At 38.3% G+C, this 20,416-nt stretch overlaps 1 protein-coding gene across 1 annotated transcript in view; it reads right to left on the bottom strand.

The window, feature by feature from the left end:
- Positions 1-5,221: 5,221 nt before the first annotated feature.
- TCF7L1 (transcription factor 7 like 1) overlaps positions 5,222-20,416 on the bottom strand; it is an 84,297-nt gene continuing 69,102 nt past the window's right edge. Inside the window, exons 4-12 of the mRNA XM_026718081.2 lie at positions 18,881-18,964; positions 14,572-14,704; positions 14,221-14,323; positions 12,142-12,225; positions 10,786-10,929; positions 9,509-9,668; positions 8,257-8,364; positions 6,867-6,927; positions 5,222-6,326 (exon numbers count right to left, since the gene is read on the bottom strand). Of these exons, the coding sequence (XP_026573866.2) occupies positions 5,893-6,326; positions 6,867-6,927; positions 8,257-8,364; positions 9,509-9,668; positions 10,786-10,929; positions 12,142-12,225; positions 14,221-14,323; positions 14,572-14,704; positions 18,881-18,964 (1,311 nt within the window). The 3' untranslated portion in view covers positions 5,222-5,892. The remainder of the gene's footprint in view (positions 6,327-6,866; positions 6,928-8,256; positions 8,365-9,508; positions 9,669-10,785; positions 10,930-12,141; positions 12,226-14,220; positions 14,324-14,571; positions 14,705-18,880; positions 18,965-20,416) is intronic.

The following is a 20,416-nucleotide window of genomic DNA, read 5'->3' as shown; positions in this document are numbered from 1 at the left end:
GAAGCTGTTTTCTACTGGTTCCAACTACATTGCCAATCAGAAGCTGGTCTTGCCGTTAACATTGCAGACTGAACTTTTTTTACTTTGAAAGTAAAATGTATTCTAGTCCTATCCTTGTCTTTTTATAGGTACCAAGTCAAGGGACCATTCAACAGCCAGTAGGCTCCATTTTAGAACTAAAGCTTAAGCTCTCTACAAGTATTTTTCTTCATAAAAAAGAAAAAAAAGTCATATTCCATGATCACAAAATACATTTATTGGACTAATCCTAAACGTACACATTTGTGGGCAAACTTTGATGCAATCAAAATTAGATTACAGTAATGCACTCAAGACCTGTGTGGCAGAAGTGGGAGGATAGTGTTCATGGCACGCAAATGGGCAGCAATGAAAAATGTGGCTACAGGGTCTCTGATCAGTTAAGAGTGCAGCAAGATAAATGCAACTTTTGTGTTTATCAGATTCTTTTTGTTTATTATACCACTGGGAAAACAATGGAGGGGTAAGATTTCAAGACTGGGTGAAATTACACTTGATTATAACTCATTATAGACTACTTACATTTACAGCAGTAACTAATTTAGCTTTACTTTTTTTAGTGGTGCCAAGATATGAGATGTCCATATTTGCAGTGGTATTGATGGGGCTGTTATTTTCCATATTTCCATCCTATGAAAATCTGCCAATCAAGCAGTAACCCTACTATTGACTTCATGGCAATTACCAAAGCATTCAACAATCATTGAAGATTGCAATAAGATCATGTTTTACACGACCTCAAAAATGGCTGGGTGATGCCAGATGAGGCCCTAACTTGGATAGTGAGCATCTTGCCATCGATAAGCATCATATTGTTAGCAAGAGAGAAAAGAGTGAAATGCAAGGATTGTGTTGGCCAGGTAGCTTTTCACATGAGAAAGCAGAGACCCTGAACCAATGAAGTGGCTTGCCGCCATGCTATCTGCTACAGGTAGTCCTTGACTTACAACCACTATTGAGCCCAAAATTTATATTGATAAGACATTTGTTAAGTGAGTTTTGCCCTATTTTACGATCTGTCTTCCCAGTTATTAAGTGTATTGTTGCCGTTAAGTTAGTAACACGGTTGTTCAGTGCATCTGGCTTTCCCATTGTCACAAAAAGCGATTACATGACCCTAGGATACTGCAACTGTCATAAATATGAATCAGTTGCCAATCGTCCGAATTTTGATCAAGTGAGCATGGGGATACAGCAATGGTTGTAAGTATGAAAAATGGTCATAAATCACTTTTTCAGTGATGTTAACTTTGAACAGTCACTAAATGAAGTGTTGTAAGTCAAGGACTACCTGTACTTCATTGAAAGCAAACATGGCCCCAGACACAAACCCTCACTATGATGCCAGTTGTATTTTGACTGCCCCCCATCCCCACTCATTGCGGCAAAGCGACTTTTTCCCCATTTTTTTCCCCTCCTGAAGCAGCACCCTAACAGATGTTCTTTCCTGTATGGGAAAATGCAGCGTAAAACAAAGAAATATTCTCCTGCTAAAGCTCAACATCTGTTTGAAGCTGTCTGGCCCAGGGTCAAACTTTAATTATTCTGACAGGTTGCTTCATGCCTTTAATTTTCCATGAAATCTGATTCAAGAGGCTGCTTGTCTGCAGGCAGCTCTTGGGATTCTCCAAGCAAGGTTGCACATGACCCAGGTGCTTTTTGCCAAATATGCAATGTTTTTTTGAGATGTTTCTTGAAATCAATTTTTGCTTTTTAGAAAAAAGGAACCATTGTTGAACAGCTAACATGAAGAAACTTAGCATTCTGTTTTCAGTGGAAATACATTTTAAAAAATGATGCAGCCAATATTTTTTAAAGGAGATTTCAATAGGCATGGCAGATACTATTTCTTTCAAGATTTTCTTTCAAGTATTTTATTTCTCCCCAGGACAAGGGGAAAAATGGTTTTGTGTAATTTTATTCGAGACTTGCCTTGCTGTTACTGATTCTTACACTGGATATTAAAATTGCTAATCTACTTGAGACAGTCAGTTCTTTTTTTCCCCTGTAAAGGTGTGTCTGATATAATAAATTACAAGCCAAACATGCAAGCATGCTTCCTTTTCCAGACTTCAACTGAACCATCAGTAAATACTACTCTTTCTTACATTTTGAATCCAGGCCTCTCTGGTTTCCATTGGATTTGGTTTTAAAAACATAAAAAGAAATTCTGAATCATGAAGGCCAGAAAGAAATAATGGATGGAAACTGAACAAGGAGAGATTCAACTGGGAAATGGAGAAATTTTCTGACAGTGAAATCAACCAACCAATGGAACAGTTTGCTTTCAGAAGCTGTGGGAGCTTCATCACTGGAAGCTTTCAAGAACAGACTGGACTGCCATCTGCCAGAAATGGTGTAGGCAGGGTCTTCTGTTTGGGCCCTTCCAACTCTGTTAATCTGTAATATCCCTGGGATACAGAGAATTACACTTGATAGCCTCATTAACCTTGCATATCAAGGTTTTAATCCAAGTCACTAAGTTGCATGCATGAAACAAGAGTATGCAACATTTCAACACAGGGTCCTTCCAACCCAAGGGTGTCCAATCTTGGCAACTTCAAGACCTGTGGACTTCAACTCACAGAATTCTCCAGACAGCAATGAAAATTCTGGGAATTGAAGTCCACAGGTCTTAAAGTTGCCAAGATTGGATACCTCTGGTCCAAAGCATTAAGCTACCCTCTTAATGTAAAAGTGGTATGTCCAATCCACTTTAGATAGTGTTCCAGACCAGGGTTCCCAACCCCAGGTCCATGTACGTGGCACGCCAGAAATTGGTCCGTGCAAACAAGCAAAACCCCATTCATGGCATGCAGGCAGCACACAAAATCACGTCCCCTTTGGTCCACAGAAAAGCCTCTCTCCACGGAACCGGTCCCTGGTGCTCAAAAGGTTGGGGGCCACTGTTCTAGACATTAGCACAAACACATTGCTAACAATATAACCCCACCCCATTTGTGTGTGTGTGTGTGTGTGTGTGTAGAGGCTAGAGGGAGATCACCTTAAATTCAAGGTCATCTCCTTTTGGGATAAATGTCTCTGAAATATTCAGCTAGATTGGGGCAACAACAGACAGTAAATATCCTTCCCATCCCACCCTCCAACGTATGTTATTCAACATAGAAAGTGATTCCAAGTGAATTGGAAAACAAAGCTTAATTATACAGCATGAAATTGCTACGATGGTTTTCAAAATTTTTTAGACTTTGGAACCTGTTTAGGGAGAAAGTCCCAGCTTTCCCAATGAAGAGGCAGTACTCTTCTACTATAATAGAAAATTAACTGCATCGGAGTAAATGTTTTATGGCTGTGGTTGTTTTGCCATTAGTTTTTCACAAAAGTTGTGGTTCCACAAAACAATTTTAGACAACTTGCTCTAACCTTTACTACCCAGAGCAAGGTGAAATGTCTACTGTATAATGATTGGTGCTTTGTTAAATTTTAGGAAAAAGCTGGATTTGTATTTGTAGAATCCTGTTCTATGTCACAACTTGAGATTATCATTTCCCTTCTGGTGCTCCCTCACCATCCCTCCCAGTCTATATGGATCATACATGAACAGGTGGAAATTCTTGACCTATCTTGTTTGGGGTCAGTAGAGTTGGCCATGATTAATGCTTAGAGTAAAAATCTCCAGGGAATATCAGAAGTATAAGCTAGAGAGGGAAGTCAAAAAAAAATCCCAAGAAAGCAGTCTCTTTTGCAGCCAACAAAAATTATAAATTGGATGCATTATTGCAACTTGAGCTGAACTTGGGGGGAGACCCCAAGGAAGAGATTTCCAGTTACAATAACAACTAAGAATGTCTTTGTGCATCATCTCACACAATCACCAGAATTCTTATGTATGCAGGATACCATGCACAATCTACAATTCCCAGCATGTGCTTACAGGGAAAATCTATAGTGTAATTTATCTAGAATTAGGTTACTTCTAAAAGGCTAATACTGGAAATGAAAGCAAGTGTTAAAATGAACAGGCAGGTAACGTGACATCCTGGCAAACAGTCACAAAAATTTGGGCAGTAATTTATATTTCATGCTCCAATTAAAGGAGCCAGAAGCTTTAATGGTGAAAATGCCAACATTTGATGGTTTTGGTAATTACGTTATTTCCTGCCCAAACCTATCACTAATACCCTTCTGGATAGCTGAGGAAAATCAAACTATTGGTTTCCCTTCAATGAAGACTACAGACCCTTAATGAAGGTAACTGGAAGACTTCTATAAGGCACTTCGATCTTGCTGAAGATAATGTGAGATTATAAATAAAACAGCTCTAGTTCCAAACCAAGTTTCTCATTCTGCTCATCCCATTTGGCCTAACCAACTTATATGCCAGTCAATTACTGACTTCCTCCATCTTAACCACCTCTGTTTTTAAGTGTGGACAGTCAGATTGCTGGAAGACTTCTTATCTAGAACAGCAGTCCCCAACCTTTGTGGTTTGGTGGCCAAGATGGGGGGGGGGGGAACTGTACCGCAAGAGTGGTGGGCTGATGCGCTCACAGCTCAATTTGCATGAGTGGTGGACTGGTGCAAGTTGAGCTGCACACGTGCAAGCTCCAACCAGCCACTCGCACAGCCCAATTACAAATAGGCCACGGCTCAGTAGTGGGCTGTGGCCCGGCAATTGGGGACCCCGATCTAGAATATGAATGGGGTCTTTTTCAATACCCTAGAGGAGAGTTCCCTAACCTTTCCGGCTTTGCTGATGAAGTGGGGAGAGGGGATGTTTTCATGCGAGTGGCTGGCAAGCATGCACACGTGCAGATCCTTGAACGGGTCACAGCCAAGATATCACAGTCACATGGCCCAGGAGTTGGGGACCCCTGTCCTAGAGCCTAACACCCTTTTCTGCACCCTTCCTCCCTCTATCAGTTATCCCATTTCTCAAGATTTAAAGAATCTTCAGATGGGCTCATCCAAACAGCATGTACAAATCATTTCTTTATATACACTTCATGTTTGTTAGGGAAGGAATCGTTTATGGTCCAGTTCTGGGAATTAATGGGGCCAAAATTAAGGTAGACAGAACCAACAGGCTAGACAATCTTAATATAAAGGCATCAGTTGCAAACACTTTTCCTCTTCGTGCATACTCATGAAGGGAAAAGGATGGGCAGTGTGCAAGATGTATTGAATGTAAATTCTTCACTGAATACTCTCACACAGCAAGTTAGGATGCAGATTTATTTCTTTAAAATAACATGGAATTTCCCAACACCTATTCCCCTACTGCCTGCTACAGAAAATAATTCTGTAAGGAAATAGGATGGATTGTCCTACCATTTTCCTGGACAGTCACTCCAGATTATAAGAAACGCATTTGGCCTCCCTGAGGCTCGCCAGTTCTGAATATGACAGTGAGGTACTATATTTCTGTGGCACTGTGTCTTTCTGCAAGTCTCTTAGAAAAAGAATGAAACAGCGGGATGAGGGGAGAAGTCATATAAAATACTGTCTGGCCAAGGGAATGGGAGATAGCAAAAGTTAGCAAGATATCAAAACATGCAAACACCATTGAGAGATGATCCATCTGTACAAGTCTACATGCCTAAGAGGCACTGATAGAAATACAAGACTTGGCTTGTAATCTTTGTTTTTCATTCTTTTCAGGGTTTTGTTAAAAAGTAGTATTTGATGGGTTTTTATTTTAAAAAATTAAAAACAATGGTCTTTAGACAGACTACTGAAAACAACTCTGAGAGTAGAGCACTTTCTTCCTCAAGAGTCACCTTACGGAAGAGTTCAGAAAGGGTCAAATATTGACCAATAAATGGCTTTGTCTGCTTCGTAATCTCAACTGGGGGCGCTTTTAGCAGGTAGACGGGTGTTGGGGAAGCTTCCTCATTCGGCTGGTTTGGTTACCAAGGAGAGTGGCTGGGCCTGCAACATAGCCAGGGCGGCCTGAGAAGACGAAATGGCTGCAAAAGTCGGAGGCGTAGTCAGAAGAGCCGTGGGGGGCATGGAGGTAAAGGGCAGAGCCCTGGAGAGGAGAGATGACTGGCTGGTGAGGCTTGAGGAAGAGGAAGCAGCCTTGCTGGGCAGGAAAGACGCTGAGTGCAGAGACAGCTGAGCCCTGGCTTCGGGTTTGGTGGTCAAGGAGAGGGGCTGTGCTTGCTCAGAGTGGGTGGCAGCAGGCGCTGCGGGTGATGCCAAGGCAGTGGAGGGAGTGGCTGGAGAATCTAACATGCTGCCATGGGAGGACGCAGGGCTGTCACAGGACTTGTCAGTGGACAGGTATGGCATGCAGGGCTTCTTGCTCTTCGAAGCCATTGGATCTGTTAATAACAAAGAGGGCAGAGGTGTATTTATTCCTTCGTTGCCTCCTACCTTTCACACTTGAAATTATCCTAATCTATTTTAATTCCATAAAAGCTGGTTAAACTAAAGAGAGTGGTTAAAGACGGAGCCATAAACTATGCAGTTCCAAATCTACCATCCTAATGTAAATGGGAGATGACACTTTTTTAGCCAAATAGGGAAAGGTCTGAAATGATTAAAAGCGGATTGTTTCCTTGGTTGAAAAATGCATTTATTTTGAAAGCAGCCATTCCCAGTCAGCATTGTAGTTAGGGCCATACAACCCCAGAAGTATTATTCTCATAATGCCGATTGTCCAGAAGCCAGCTTACATTCTCTTTGAGTTTTGCTTTTAGGAACCAACAACTTGGAGGTATATTCCCAACCCCATCAATCTATCCCTTTGACATCTGTTTCTCTTTTTAATCTTTGCTGCCATTTTGAAATTCCTACCCAGATTAGGAAACTAGGTTTCTTGATACATTTACACAGATTGTTCAAATGGCAATGATACGTACTTCCTGTTTCCTGGATGTGTTGCTGAGTTTGTTTCTCTCTTTTTCTTTTCTTTTTCTTACCCTGAAAAGAACAAATTTACCGAAAGTCAGAATCACATTGTAGTCATTTAAAAATTTACAATATTTAAGGAGATAAATGCCATACAAAACAATTTTATTTGAATAAGTCACTATACCAGACAATAGCATGTGCTTTTTTTGTCATTAATTATTTATCGAGAAGACGACTGCCATAATAAAAAGATGTTCATCCAATTATAATACATATTGCAGAAAGACTATCTAAAAACAGATGTTATGAAACATTTGCTTTCATAAACTCATTTAAAACCAACTATCTAGTTGTTTATAATTATTCACTGAACAGAAATACATTATTTGTAAATTAAATTCTCAAGATTAAAAACAGTCTCAAAAGACACGTGTATGAAGTAACAAGAAACAGACATGGCAACTCTGTCTGCAAATTTTATTTAGGGATCTACAAAACAAAAGCACAGAAAATTGGGGTCTTTATAATGAGATGCTCTGCTATGTATTATTTGGCCATTCCATTATGATAATTTTATTCTTTATTGACTGTACTGCAGATATGGCGACTATAAAAATTTTTCAGTAAGCAACAAATAAAGGCAAATATTGAGAGAGCAAACAAAAATGTTTTCCCAAAAGAGATTAACTGATTCTTCATCATTGTTTTAAATATCTTAGTTTGCCCAAATAAGGGATTATTAGGATTTGTTGTTGTGAAAAACCGAGTTTTGCACACTATATGATTATGATTAATTTTAATCAATTCCTACTGGATCTTTCCTCAATCCCCCTTAAATCATTTTAGAAATGCACGGGCAAACTTTCACTGAATATTCAGAAGACAACTGAAGCTAATTGACTCTCTCACTATTCCCTGTTGGAATTGGTTACCTAGTCCCAGCTTATTATTTCTTTGTTTCCTTCACATACTTCTTGATTGTTTATGTAGAAGATGACCAAGCTGAGCCTGAGGGAGGGGTCAAACGTGTCATAAATCATGGATCTCTGCGCACCCACAAGAGAGCTAACTCCAGTCCACCTTGAATGCTTTCTTAATCCCTGCTCATTTTCCTTGACTGTTAGTAGCTCAGATTTTTGTAGAGTGCTTAAGCTTGCAATAAATCTTTACTCATTTGAACTGCCTGAATCTCCTGATTTACCCAGCTTGACTGTTTACAACTCAACTTTAAAGATAATTCTGAAAAATGAACCATAAATGAAAAAAATAAATTGACTATAGTACTGTGGATTGTGAATCTATAGGTACAGAGGTTCAGATCCCAGAATTTGCATGATGATGATACTGACTACTAGAAATACCATTACTGAAGCATACATATCTGCAATTATGACTTACATAGTTATCTCGGGCAGACCAAGTAGGGTAGAGTTGAGAATGAAGCTGTCGTTCCTTCCGTGCTAACTCATAGTATTTGGCTTGCTGTTCCCGGGACAATGAGTGCCACTGAAGCATAGAAAAATATATTGTAGTCTGAACATGGAATAAAGCTTAAATGATGGTTGAAAATTATGGTACTCTTTATACAATATTGATTGATTTTATCAGTCCACTTCCAACTGCATACTGAGAAAATAACTAAAGGCACACACATATTTGTAGTAACTTAAACCTACAAACAAAGCTTTAATGGCTTAATTCAAGTCAATGTTAAGGAAGTTTAAATTTCGTTTCCTCTTTCCACATCAACTTCTCCCAATCTATGAGGATTGGAAAATCACAACACTGAAGCAACAGGCAATATTAGGCAGAATTACACAGCCCAGATATATACAAGAATCACCTGTATGCAACCTGCCAAGTCTTGCTAGCCCAGCACATCTTTCTTACCAAAACAGAAATTATTCTGGTTCTATATGCAATGGAAAAAAGTTGTTCAATTCCATGGTACACACTCTCTATTTTCCAAATTTCTTTCTTACAATCCAGCTCCTTTCTATCCCACTTTGCAACCTTGACTCTGGTCTTATGCATTCTTATCCCATTCCACAGTATTCTGTCTCGAGTTTGATGTTGCTTTCAGAACAGACATGTGTCAGAGTTTCTGCCATTTTCCTTCATTTTTCTAGTTCCTCTAAATGCTTCAGATCCTCTTTCTCATCTAATATTCTTTACATCAGCGGTCCCCAACCTTTCTGGCACCAGGGATTAGTTTCATGGAAGATAATTTTTCCACAATCTGGAAGGGATAGATCTAACACATGCAGATCGAAGCTTTGCTCGCTCGCCTGCCACTTGCATGGACTGGTTCCTAATAAGCCACAAACCAGTACTGGCCCGGGGGTGGGTGGGGACCTCTGCTATACATCCTTTTCTGAGCCATTTTATATTTAGACTTAACTTTCACTGATTCTTGGTTTATCCTCCATCTTCAGTCTACTCAACAAACAAGATACTCTTAAATCCTGAGTTTATAATCCCAGACAACCAACAACCTATTCTATCTGGTTAGAAGATGGACTTTGAACTTTTTTAGAATGGCGTTGTGAAGCAGCACAAGAACAATACATTAGTCACAACAAGCAAATTTTGAATGTGTCAGTAGCACATGACAGAAATGGAGCAGAGAATAAAAAAAGTGTGCTTATACCCGTCTTCCTAGGATCTGGTTGATAGCGGCACTCTCCTTCAACGTACACTCTGCCACAACCTTGGCGCGCATTTCCTTCATGTACAACATGAACGCGTTCAGGGGCTTTTTAATATGGGGTTTCTTCTCCTCTTCCTTTTTGACAATAACAGGCGTTTTTCTGGAAGAGCCACATTTTTCATTACAGTCCCATAATCCACGTATCTATTCACTCTCTTTCCACCAACAAGGAACAGAAAACATGAGGCACAGTGAAGGATTATTATTTCTAACAAACTCTGTCACTATTAGAAGTGGTTAGCTGCTTAATGAAGTTTCATTTCACACTATGTCTATTGAGTCAAAGGTACTGAATACTGCAGGAATTGCTACACCTATGAAGAAAACCTTCACTTTCAAAGCTGCAGCACCTAGTTATATATTGTGCAATATTCCATACCTTTAATGGCTGATGGAAGAGGAATAAGATACAGTGCATGGTGGCTGTTCTCAAGATAGTAAGAGTAGTGTAGGGGTGATGTACACTTGTGTAGAACTTGCAAAGATGACATAGTTATCTGCTCTATCCAATTTATCCCAGCTATGCTGCATGTTAACAAAAGCCTGTTGCTACTTTACCTCTTAAGAGGAGTGAAGGATTCCAAACTGGTGTTTAGTTCGAGAAACAGAAGATTGTTGTTTCCATTTGTTTAAACAAGTTAGGAAAAGCATGCAGGGCAGAGCTTCTGGATTTCTTTCAAAGTCCTTAATAATAGCTCCATTTTCATAGTCATGTAACAGACAGGGAAGGTGTGGGAAGGAAGGGGGCCCCAGCTTATAATCACAGGCATGAGCAACTATCCCACCCTTGGCCCAACTGCCTTTTCTGCAGGGATGTTGTGGGGAAAATGTTTTTCTCCACACAGCTGGAGGCTCATCTGGCGCTTATTGAACTTGATCATTGTTTTTCAAGCTTCCCTCCCCTCACGCCAATCTGGTTCTGTTGTGTTCATTGTGCTAATGCCAGACTTCTAATCCTTTTGCATTATTTCTTTCCATCTTTTCACTAGGTTGAAAGAATAAAAAGAAAAATAATGCATTCCAAAAATATTCATTAAATTAGTTGGAGGAATTTTATAGTGCATAGTAAGGTTGCATTATCAGGAATTTGTGATGACATACATGCATCCAAGTACATTGTAAAACATGCTAAGAAATAATAAATGGATAGCAACTGTTTCCCTATTAGACATTCCAACAAAGGCATTCAGGCAGCAGCCAGCTAACCTATTACTTACGAGCTTCCTTCAGGACTCAGGCTGGATGGTGTCGGCTCTTGTTTAACAATAGGCGACACGATGGTGGGGTGTGGGATTCCTGAGGGATGAATTCCATGTGCAGGAGGAGGAACCATATGAGGTGAAAACCTGCTAGACATCAAGCTAAAGCACAAAGGTTGTATGCTGAAAACAAATGCTTCTCACAACTATTTTCATCATTACATATCACCTATTTATTATTTCTTCATACCCCTTCCCCATTTTTTCTCTTTTTTTGGCATCTTGCCAGAGCCCCCAAAGGAACAGTAAAACCTAAGGTCAATAGCAATAACAGAAGGCCAACTTATGAATAACCAATTGATTGCATTAACTGCTTAGGCAGAGAAGTACTTGGACTGATTCTGGTTCTCTTCTCTATAATCCACTTATTTTAAAACAATATTTAAAGAGAAGAGATGTCTCTTTTTATTCCTTATTAGAAATTTCTATTCATTCTGCTTTTCAGACTTCTGCCGATTAGAAGTTAATTTCTCAAAAATGAGGTCCAAAATGGCAAATTATTGATTCACTGCCTTTCCCCAAATCAAGTCATACATGAGGGTTTCATTTCCTTATTTCATCCCTGCAATAACAACATGATGATATGGATTGGACTAAGACTCGCATATCTGGATCACCAAATTAGTATGTAGTCAAATAGGGATATGAACCAAATCTAGCAACTTAGCTGTGCTCTCAACTGTAGAGAAATCAAGAATCATGAAGGTGAAAAATGGCAAAAGCATAATCAGAATGATTACATAAACTATCAATGTAGATGATTCTATGGAATCTTAATGGTTCTTTGATGGAGGTCTCATGAAAAACTAAAGCCCTTAACCAAAAAGTTTAACACAGCCACTTTTCTACTAACAGAACTTTCACTCTTGATCAGGGGTTCAAGGATTTGTTCTTTAAAAAAATATGTTAAAAAAATAGGTTTAAAAGTGTTCAAAACCTGTCTTAGAGAGAGTACCAATTACTAATTTAATTAAGCAAACTTCTTCCCCCTAAATTTGCTTCTAATGTGTAGACTATAGCAATTCAAGTATCAATGAGCTGTTCATCTGGTATCACTTTAAGATATAGTGATAGTCAACTTGTTATCTGGGCCACATCAGGTCAGATTGCATGTTGCTTTACACGAATGCCTATTTTTTTCATGAAAACGAATATCTCCACATATGTAAGATGTAAGACATAAAGCATGTAGAATTTCTTTTACAAGATAACAGGTGTGTGTGTGAGTTTTTGACCCTAGTTTGATATAAAATGCACAGATACAGTTTTTACTAGTTCAGAAAGAATTAGACCCAGATTCCCGCTTGAACGCACCTGGACATTGAAGCATTCATAGCCAAGGCAGGATATGGATGTCTAAACCCACCTGGAGGAATGGAATACACTGGCTGCCCTTGCCTAAAATGGACGAGACAAGTTCTCCTCATTACAATTACCAACAAATAAATTTCTTATCCCAAATTACAAAACTAATCACTTGATTGGTAATAATGTAGGTTCCTAGAAATTATAAAATTCAGTGCTATATAGCCTTTATTTCTCTATTTCACGGAACATACATAGAATATATATTTACCTCCTGAGAATCTTTTTTTTTTAAAAAGAAATATTTGCAAATACCTGTTGCTACTAGATCATGTTGCAGACCTTCTTCATCATCAAACCCAGATTCCCATTCCTTGACCAATTTCCTTTCCCCTTTAACTATCTTCTTTTGGTAAAATCCCAGATCACTTAAACATTATCTTAGAAACAAAACCCACAAGATATGATCTGTAGAGATCATGCATAGTTCATTAGCACAGTTTTAAAACCATCTTTCCATTTAAGGCTTTCTATATATATGATATCCAGTGCATATAAGTTTAGTCTCTCCATTCAGTGCATCACAGATCCCTTTGAAGACCTTACACAAACTTCAACTGGTCCAGAATGTAGGACTATGAACAGTGACGTGCAAGTCTCGGCATACCATATAATTTCTGCCTCTGCTTTGTGAGCTGTAATGGTTTGTTTCTGCGTGGAATTCAAGGTGCTGGTTGTTACCTATAAAGTCCTATATTCAAAGGGTCTGATTACTTCAGGAAGCACCTGTCTCCCATAGCATCTGCCTGGCCTACTTGATCCTGCAGGATTTTTTAAATTCGACAATGTCATCTATTGGGACTGCAGAATACCTTCACTGTATCAATGCTTGCCCTCAGGAATGAGGTTCCATCCTCCCCCAGATTTACTGTTTACAAGAACTGTGAAAACCTGGTTTTTCATCCAGTCCTTTGGCAAGGGAAGGTGATAGCCGCCGCCCCCTTAATCCGACATCGTCACGCTTGCCTTTTCTGTATCTTTTACATTTTATTGGTTTTATTTTTATAATTTTTGTTTCATTGCCGTTGACAACTGGGTGACATACAAGTTTAATGAATTATTGCTACTTTTATTACCATAAACATGTAAGAAAAAACAGTGAATACAATAAGACATCTGAATCAAGGCACCCTTATATGCAACAAAGCTTGCATAGTAATTTTCTCCAGGTCTATCAAGACTATGTCTCTTCCACAACTTTAGTTGTCATTACCAATGACCCTAACTAATTTAACAATCAGTTAAATTTCCAATTATATATAAACTGGCTGAATCCTTTCAAATTCTTCTCAAGCTTCCTTGTGATGTTATGAACACAATGGAGGTAACTGCATTGTTTATACTGACAGGAGTGTCAAACTCGATTTCATTGAGGCCCACATCAAGGTTGTGTATGAACTGAGGGGGCTGGGGTCTGCATAGCCAGCATGATGTCACTTGTGTTGGGGGGAGGGATATGGTGGCCCGAGCGCTCTGCAATCAAACACAGGTTCTCAAGCTCCATTTTTGGCTGGGATGGCCTCCTGCAACCTTCTGCCAGCAGAAACAGAGCTCCATTTTTGCTGGCAGAGACATCGTGGGCCAGTCCTTCACTGTTTCCAGGGCACGCCCCCCGGCCTTGAGTTTGTATTTTCATATTTATCACTCTGAACATTACAATAAACTCATTTGTACATTGCAGGCCTTAGCCACACAGCATATGAATGACCTTGGAATTGTTTTGAAGATAAAAGGAGAATTTGAGCTTCATAAATAAAAGATGTCACATGGTTGGTATATCAATGTGACTGTAATGTACACCTATGTCTGTTAAATCTTATGCTGAAAAGTAGGAAACTATGCAGAAAAAGTCTCCTGAGCAGGTGAAGTTTTGGCTAACTAAAGATTACAGCACCTGTGGCTTCATAAAACTGATTTATTTCAGAGGTAACACATGTTGGGGTCAAAAACTTTGTACTGAATGAAGACCAATTTGCATTATAAGAGAAAAACAAAGCAAGAAAGGATATTTAGGATGGAAATTCCTACTGTGGTACGAGCCATCCCAAAGGATGAGGAATTTGTCCAATGGCACCAGAAGACAACGGATAATAAGGAGAGAGTTCTGAAGGGTGGGGTGGTCGTGGAATTCCTGATAGTGAAGAAACAATAATATATGTTAAGAGATATAGTCTCTCCTTAGAATTCTGTTCAGTTCTAAACTGGAATCCCTACCTCCCCTATAATTAGAAACATGTAAGTATTCTCAGAATTTCACAAATATCTGCTGATAAACTTATACTTTTGTTTTGACTCTTTTCCCCTCAATTCATTTCTCTTGGCAAGGTACCCAGACTCTTTGATAGGCCTTGGATAAGACTGTGATTTTCAAACACTCACCTGTCTTTGGGTCAATTTCTGGGGAGAGGTGGGAAGGTGGTGAACTTGGTGAAAAATGATCATTGCTATAGGTGATGAGTGGTGTCAGTGGGTGCATGTGATGTGGATGTTGAACTACAGGAACTTTGTTTGACTGTAAAAGAAAAGCAAAAATGTATCTGTAATTAAATGAAGCATTTACTTCTATTTTTCAATCATTTATTACTTTAAAAAACAAGGGAAGAGGAAAAAACATAATTTGGGAAGTTAATTTTTCTACTTTTTATACATACTCACACATATAGCATAGGCTTAAAATAGATCTAATACATAAAATAAAATTTTAAATATGGAAAGAGCTATTTGGTTTGTGGTGTGCTTGAGTTTCATCACTCCTATCTTTACTAAAGGCACCAAACACAACAGACATTCCTAACAAACCTGCCAATTTCCCTTCATTGAACAAGCTATCCATTTTCCTCCAATTAACTGTTATTAAACCATTATTTTTGTGACTTTTAAGTGTGCTCAATGGCCTTCGATAACAACCAGTCACTTTTAATGACAAAATATATTCTGATATCCAAAATACATTTACATAACTAAACTTTGATAAAGGTGTTTGCCAAAAAAAAACTATGCTGATGCTCTCCCAGCAACATCTGTTCTTCTAAGTGATTGATAATTTTATCTTGAGCATTTTTCAACAATTTGATCTGGAACAAATAGTAGGTTAACTTGCCTACTCCTTTAAAAAAAGGGGGAGGGGTATAACATTGGCTGATTTTCAGGGCTCAAATGTTAGTGTTGGGATGGCTATTTTATCAGAGTTCAGCATTTTTGAAAATTCAAATTTGATTTCCACAAGAATAATCAGCAGTGTTCTGTTTGAGCTTGTTAATTTTTAATTTTTTAATTACCAGTTCATCTCCATTCAGGTTTTTAAGTTGCAGAAATTCTGAGGTAAAAAAAGACACAAAGGCAATTTAATTTATTGGCTATCTTTTAGCATGCCTTTTATTCCTTTATTATTTACTCATCTTTGTTGGGTTCCTCTTCTTTATAATCAACATTCCAGCAATATGCTCCTCAAAAATATTTTCCATTTGTCTTATCAGCAAATTTGTTTTGTCATCTTCTGTAGTGTTATCTGTTTTCATTTTGGCAGTATTCCATTTTTAAAAGGAAATTTCTTGCTTTTTCTTATCTCTTGACTATGCTCATAAACAACAGTCACATTCTCTTGGACTTGATTCACACCTTTCTTAAGCTGTCCAAGCCTGCTCTAGAGAAGATCCTCTCATTATTCCTGCACAATCTAAGAACTGGATCCAAAATGAACTCACTTCATAAGAGAAGCACAGTACAACTTTGGGAAGATCCTACTCGAGAAATATAAATAGATTTTTATACATGGCAGTAAGCAGGCATTATAATTCTTTAATCATTTTGCCTGCATACTCTTTAAGATATGATATTTTTCAGGATCATATAATGCTCACCATTCTTAACACAAACTAGTTGTGGTTTAATCTATTCATTTTAGGATCATCAGATCATTTCTGGGAAAGGCTGAAGTTTTTTTGTTTTGTTTTCTACTGCTAGTAGATGGTACAAAATAGTTAACAAGCACATATCCCATCTTGTTGTTTGTCATACTGGCAAAAAGTCCCATTTTTTTCTTTTTAGCCCAATTCAAATAGCTATGACATAAGTAAGCTATTTACCAGTTTAAACCTTTTATCATCTGCCCTAGTATCAAGATCAATATTGAACGCCTTTCTCTGGGCCACCGTAACTTTCACATATTTCCCAAGAAATTTAACTGCATAATAGCAACAGAAGTATTATTTAAGTAAAATTTGATTTCTGCCAAATTTCATTTCATGTAGTCTTCTAGGATGAAGTAAAAGCCTGCCACCAAAAACTAAAAACTGTTTAATTTCACAATCAAATCAATCCTTGAGATATTCTGGAGCAGGGGTGGGTTTTAAAACCAGTTCTGTAGGCACGGCCTAATTTGTGGGTGTAACTTGGTGGTCACGTGACCAGCCAGGGATGGCTTGGTGGTCACATGACAATAGTGTAACAAAAAAAATTCATTTATGTATTTATTTGTTTTTTGTATCTGTTCTGTTTTTATGATTAAAAAATACTTTAAAAATACATAAATAAAAATTATTTTACTATTATTGTTATGTGTTGACACTTATGTTTGTTTCTCCTTTGCTTTTTCCTATTAGGAAAAAGCAAAAGAAAAATGTAAGTGTCAGCATGTAACAATAACAGTAGTGTAACAAAAAAAAATTCATTTACATATTTATTTATGTTTTTAGTATCTGTTCTGTTTTTATGATTAATAAAAACAAAAGATACACTAAAAAAATAAATACACAAAAAAATTAAAAAACCAACCTACCAAAAATTAGGCAGGCAAGTTGGCTGGCCAGTAACACTGGGGTCCTTGGTCGGGACTAGTCTTTGGAGCTTGCTGTGGCAAGAATGGCTGGGCAGCCCGGGAGTCGGCACTTGAATGGGGCTAGTGGCGGTGGGAGGAGGTAGGAGACCTGTGGGGCTTGCTGCTTGTCTCCTCACTAACCAATCAGTGGTAGAAGGCCAGGCAGCAACGTTGCGGTGGGCCACGGGGGGAAGATGGCGGCCGGGTGGGACAGGCAGATTCGGCAAGGGCGGCTTGGCAGTCCAGGAGTCGTCAGGACTCAACTGGGGGGTGGGGGGGGGGTGGCGGCAGGTAGGCGACCGGGGCTTGCTTGGAAGTCTCACTTACCAATCCGCATCTTCAGCAACTGCGGCTGGAGGAGGCAGGCAGGCAGTCTGAGCGAGGCAGGCAGGCCTGGGGAGGCAGTCTGGGCGAGGCTGGGTGGGTGAGGGTAGCTGGCAGTGGTGGTAAACCCCCACTCACCCAGATCAGGCAGGGCGGCGGAAGGCAGGCAGCGATGGCTGGCTGCTGCTGCAAGCCAGTGATGGCTGCGGGCAGGAAAAGGCGGGAAGCGATGTAGCGTACATACGCTATAAGGACTAACTGGGCAGGGAACGGAGGAGCGGGGCCAGCCAGGGTCCCGTTTTACTGGTTCTCTGAACTACCAGGAATTGTAACAACCAATTCTACTGAACTGGTGTGAACCGGTAGAATTCCACCCCTGTTCTGGAGGCATCCCATATAAGCAAATAATAACTAGGCCTGAGCTTTCTTAGCTTTCAAATGTAGAAGACTTGCCAGGTGCAGCCATCTCTAAAATGACAGGCTCATGAACTCATGCTATGCACTACTTAGCAGGTTGAAATATGGTGAAGTCACAGAGACAGTTGTAAATAGCAATCACATGAAAATGGCTCCCTGTGTGGTGTCATCATGAGTTGAGCATCCAAGTGCTCAATTGCGATCACATGATAGTGGAGGTGCTGAAATGAGCAGTCTATTAACAAATGGACATGTCGCTTTACAGATGTTACAGCTGAATATTAAATATTCAGGAAAGCTGTGTTTAGCAAATCAATCCCACTAAGAATTTTTAAGATTCTAATTTCAGCAATAACTTTTAGTGTCATTCTCTTTGCTCTGCCATATAATTTGCTATTTACTGGATAAATATTCTCTCAAAAATATTTTTATTTTACTTTTTAAATCATAAGATTATTTCAAATCAATTGCAGCAGTGTAATTTCTGTCATCATGAATGCTCGGAAAAATCTGAAAAATGTCTTTCAGCATGAATACACTGGAAGGTCTGGGATGCGTGATACAATGCAGATCAAGGCTGTTTAATTTGTAGTAATGGGGGCATGGGGAGGAGTTGAAAGATCCCTTTTCAGTTAATTAAGAGTATCACTTGTTTGTCTTATTTTGCCATTGAAACAAAAGATTCTTCTAGTCATATGTTTTTATGGTGGACTCATTAAAACTTAACTTGAAATACAAAGCCTGAGGCACAGATATTTTAGACACAGCTGCAAGATATTATGCCTTGAAAATTAATTGTCTCATTTTTCAATGGTTGTTTTTTTCTTGAGTTTTTTTTTACTAAACCAAAGAATACTTCTTTAGAATGCTTGTGGTACTGATGGAAATGCTCTTCATAACAAACTAATATCAAGTGAGATAAGATAACTATGACACAATAATTTATAAGAAATCATCCTTTCCTTTATTTTTTTAATTAGAAATTCGAATTTTTATGCCCCACCTTGAATATAATAGCCTCAGTAACCCTAAACTAATTGTGCTGAAGGAATATAGACGTAGGTGTATATATTCATAAATACATTTTCATTTAACAAATACAAGACCCATAAATAAATCACTAGCACTTACTAAGTGGGCAGGAGAGGGAGATCTTGCATCCTTTAGTGTAGCTCCAGCTGGTACATCTAGAAGTGGCCATTTCACCTGAAGATACTGAAACAAATCAGATGAAAGGAAAAAAATAATCAAGATGAAAAAGAATAGTATTTTTTTTCAAAGCTTAGTTTTCCAACTTTAGTTTAATACAAAGGTGGTTTTTGTGGGTTATTTTTTAATGTCAGAAATCCCTTCAATGGTTGTGGTATATTTTTAGCCTAACACCAAGATAGTATGGTAATTCCTGGGAATTTGGTTCCTCAGCACTGGTTTTCAAGCTGCCTAGGTAACCTAAAGTTAATAAGTTATACAGTTTTTTTTTTCTAAGTAAAAACTAGAGTCTATTTCTGCCCTAGCTACTGACATGAATGGGATAGGGAAGAACTGATTCAGCAAAATTTAGGTACTAACACTGTATATGAAATGTTATAGAAGCCAATCATAGAAAAAGCTAATTACGCTGGTTAAGTTATATCTCCAGTTTATCAGTATTCAATAACTATTGATTTATTCTTTATTTCAATGGTCTAATTGAGAATGCTTTTAAATAAGCCAACTCACTAATGTTCAGTATGAACTATTTAAAACAAATCCACCATTCTGATTTTTAAAAGTAGCCTTCAAAGCATGCACATTAATTTTAGGCCGGTTTCACATTCAAATGTAAATATGAAAATGCATTTTTCTGTAATATTCTAAAATCGATAACGTATATTGGTCTTTGTTGCTGGACATAATAAAGCTATTTTGGATTGTATTTCTAGCAAAGAAAGATAAGTATCTCATGCCATTATAGTTGAATACATGGGTCCTGTGAAATGTTGGAGGTTTGAGAATGTGGACTGGATGAGTTGCAGCTGTGCAATGGAATTTCCCTAACACACAAATCTTCATGATGTAAAACAGCTGGAAGGAAATCCCAGCATGCTTTGTTTGGAGGTTGAACAACCAATAATTTAAATGGAAGATTAACCCTTCAACTTAAAACAAACTTTCAGATTTCCTCTAACTATTTATTTCAGGTGGGAAATCGTGCATAAATGCTGAGAAAACTACAGTCTCTTAAAAAACCTAGACAACTATTCCTAGACCAAAACAAGAAAGGTAAAAGCATTTTTAAAATCAGATAAACTTTATTTCTTTTGCCACCTATCCAATTCAAATCATGCAAGCATAATTAACATTAAACAATATTTTGGTAGCTGTATGCATGAAGTTATCTTGATCTATTTCTGTTTTCATCTTTTTTAGATATTATAAACTTTTAGGACGTATTTTAGGGTAAACATATACACATAAATGCTTTAGACATTTTTGACATTTAATAGAGGATAAACTGGTATCATCCTTTCTATTGAGTGATTGAAAGATTTTCACACAATGAAATATTGTTAAAACCTTTTCTGTATCTTGGAAAGAATAAGCTAAGAGGGCAAAGAGTTACAAAATTCACACATATAATAGTTACATTAGCATCTTTTACAATTTTCAACAGGTTTGTGTACAGAA

Source organism: Pseudonaja textilis, chromosome 9 (genome assembly GCF_049901715.1).
Source record: "Pseudonaja textilis isolate UNSWEBS1 chromosome 9, rPseTex1.2, whole genome shotgun sequence".
NCBI lineage: Eukaryota > Metazoa > Chordata > Lepidosauria > Squamata > Elapidae > Pseudonaja > Pseudonaja textilis.
The sequence above is the reverse complement of the archived record's forward strand: the minus strand, read 5'-3'. Positions and strand labels throughout refer to the sequence as shown.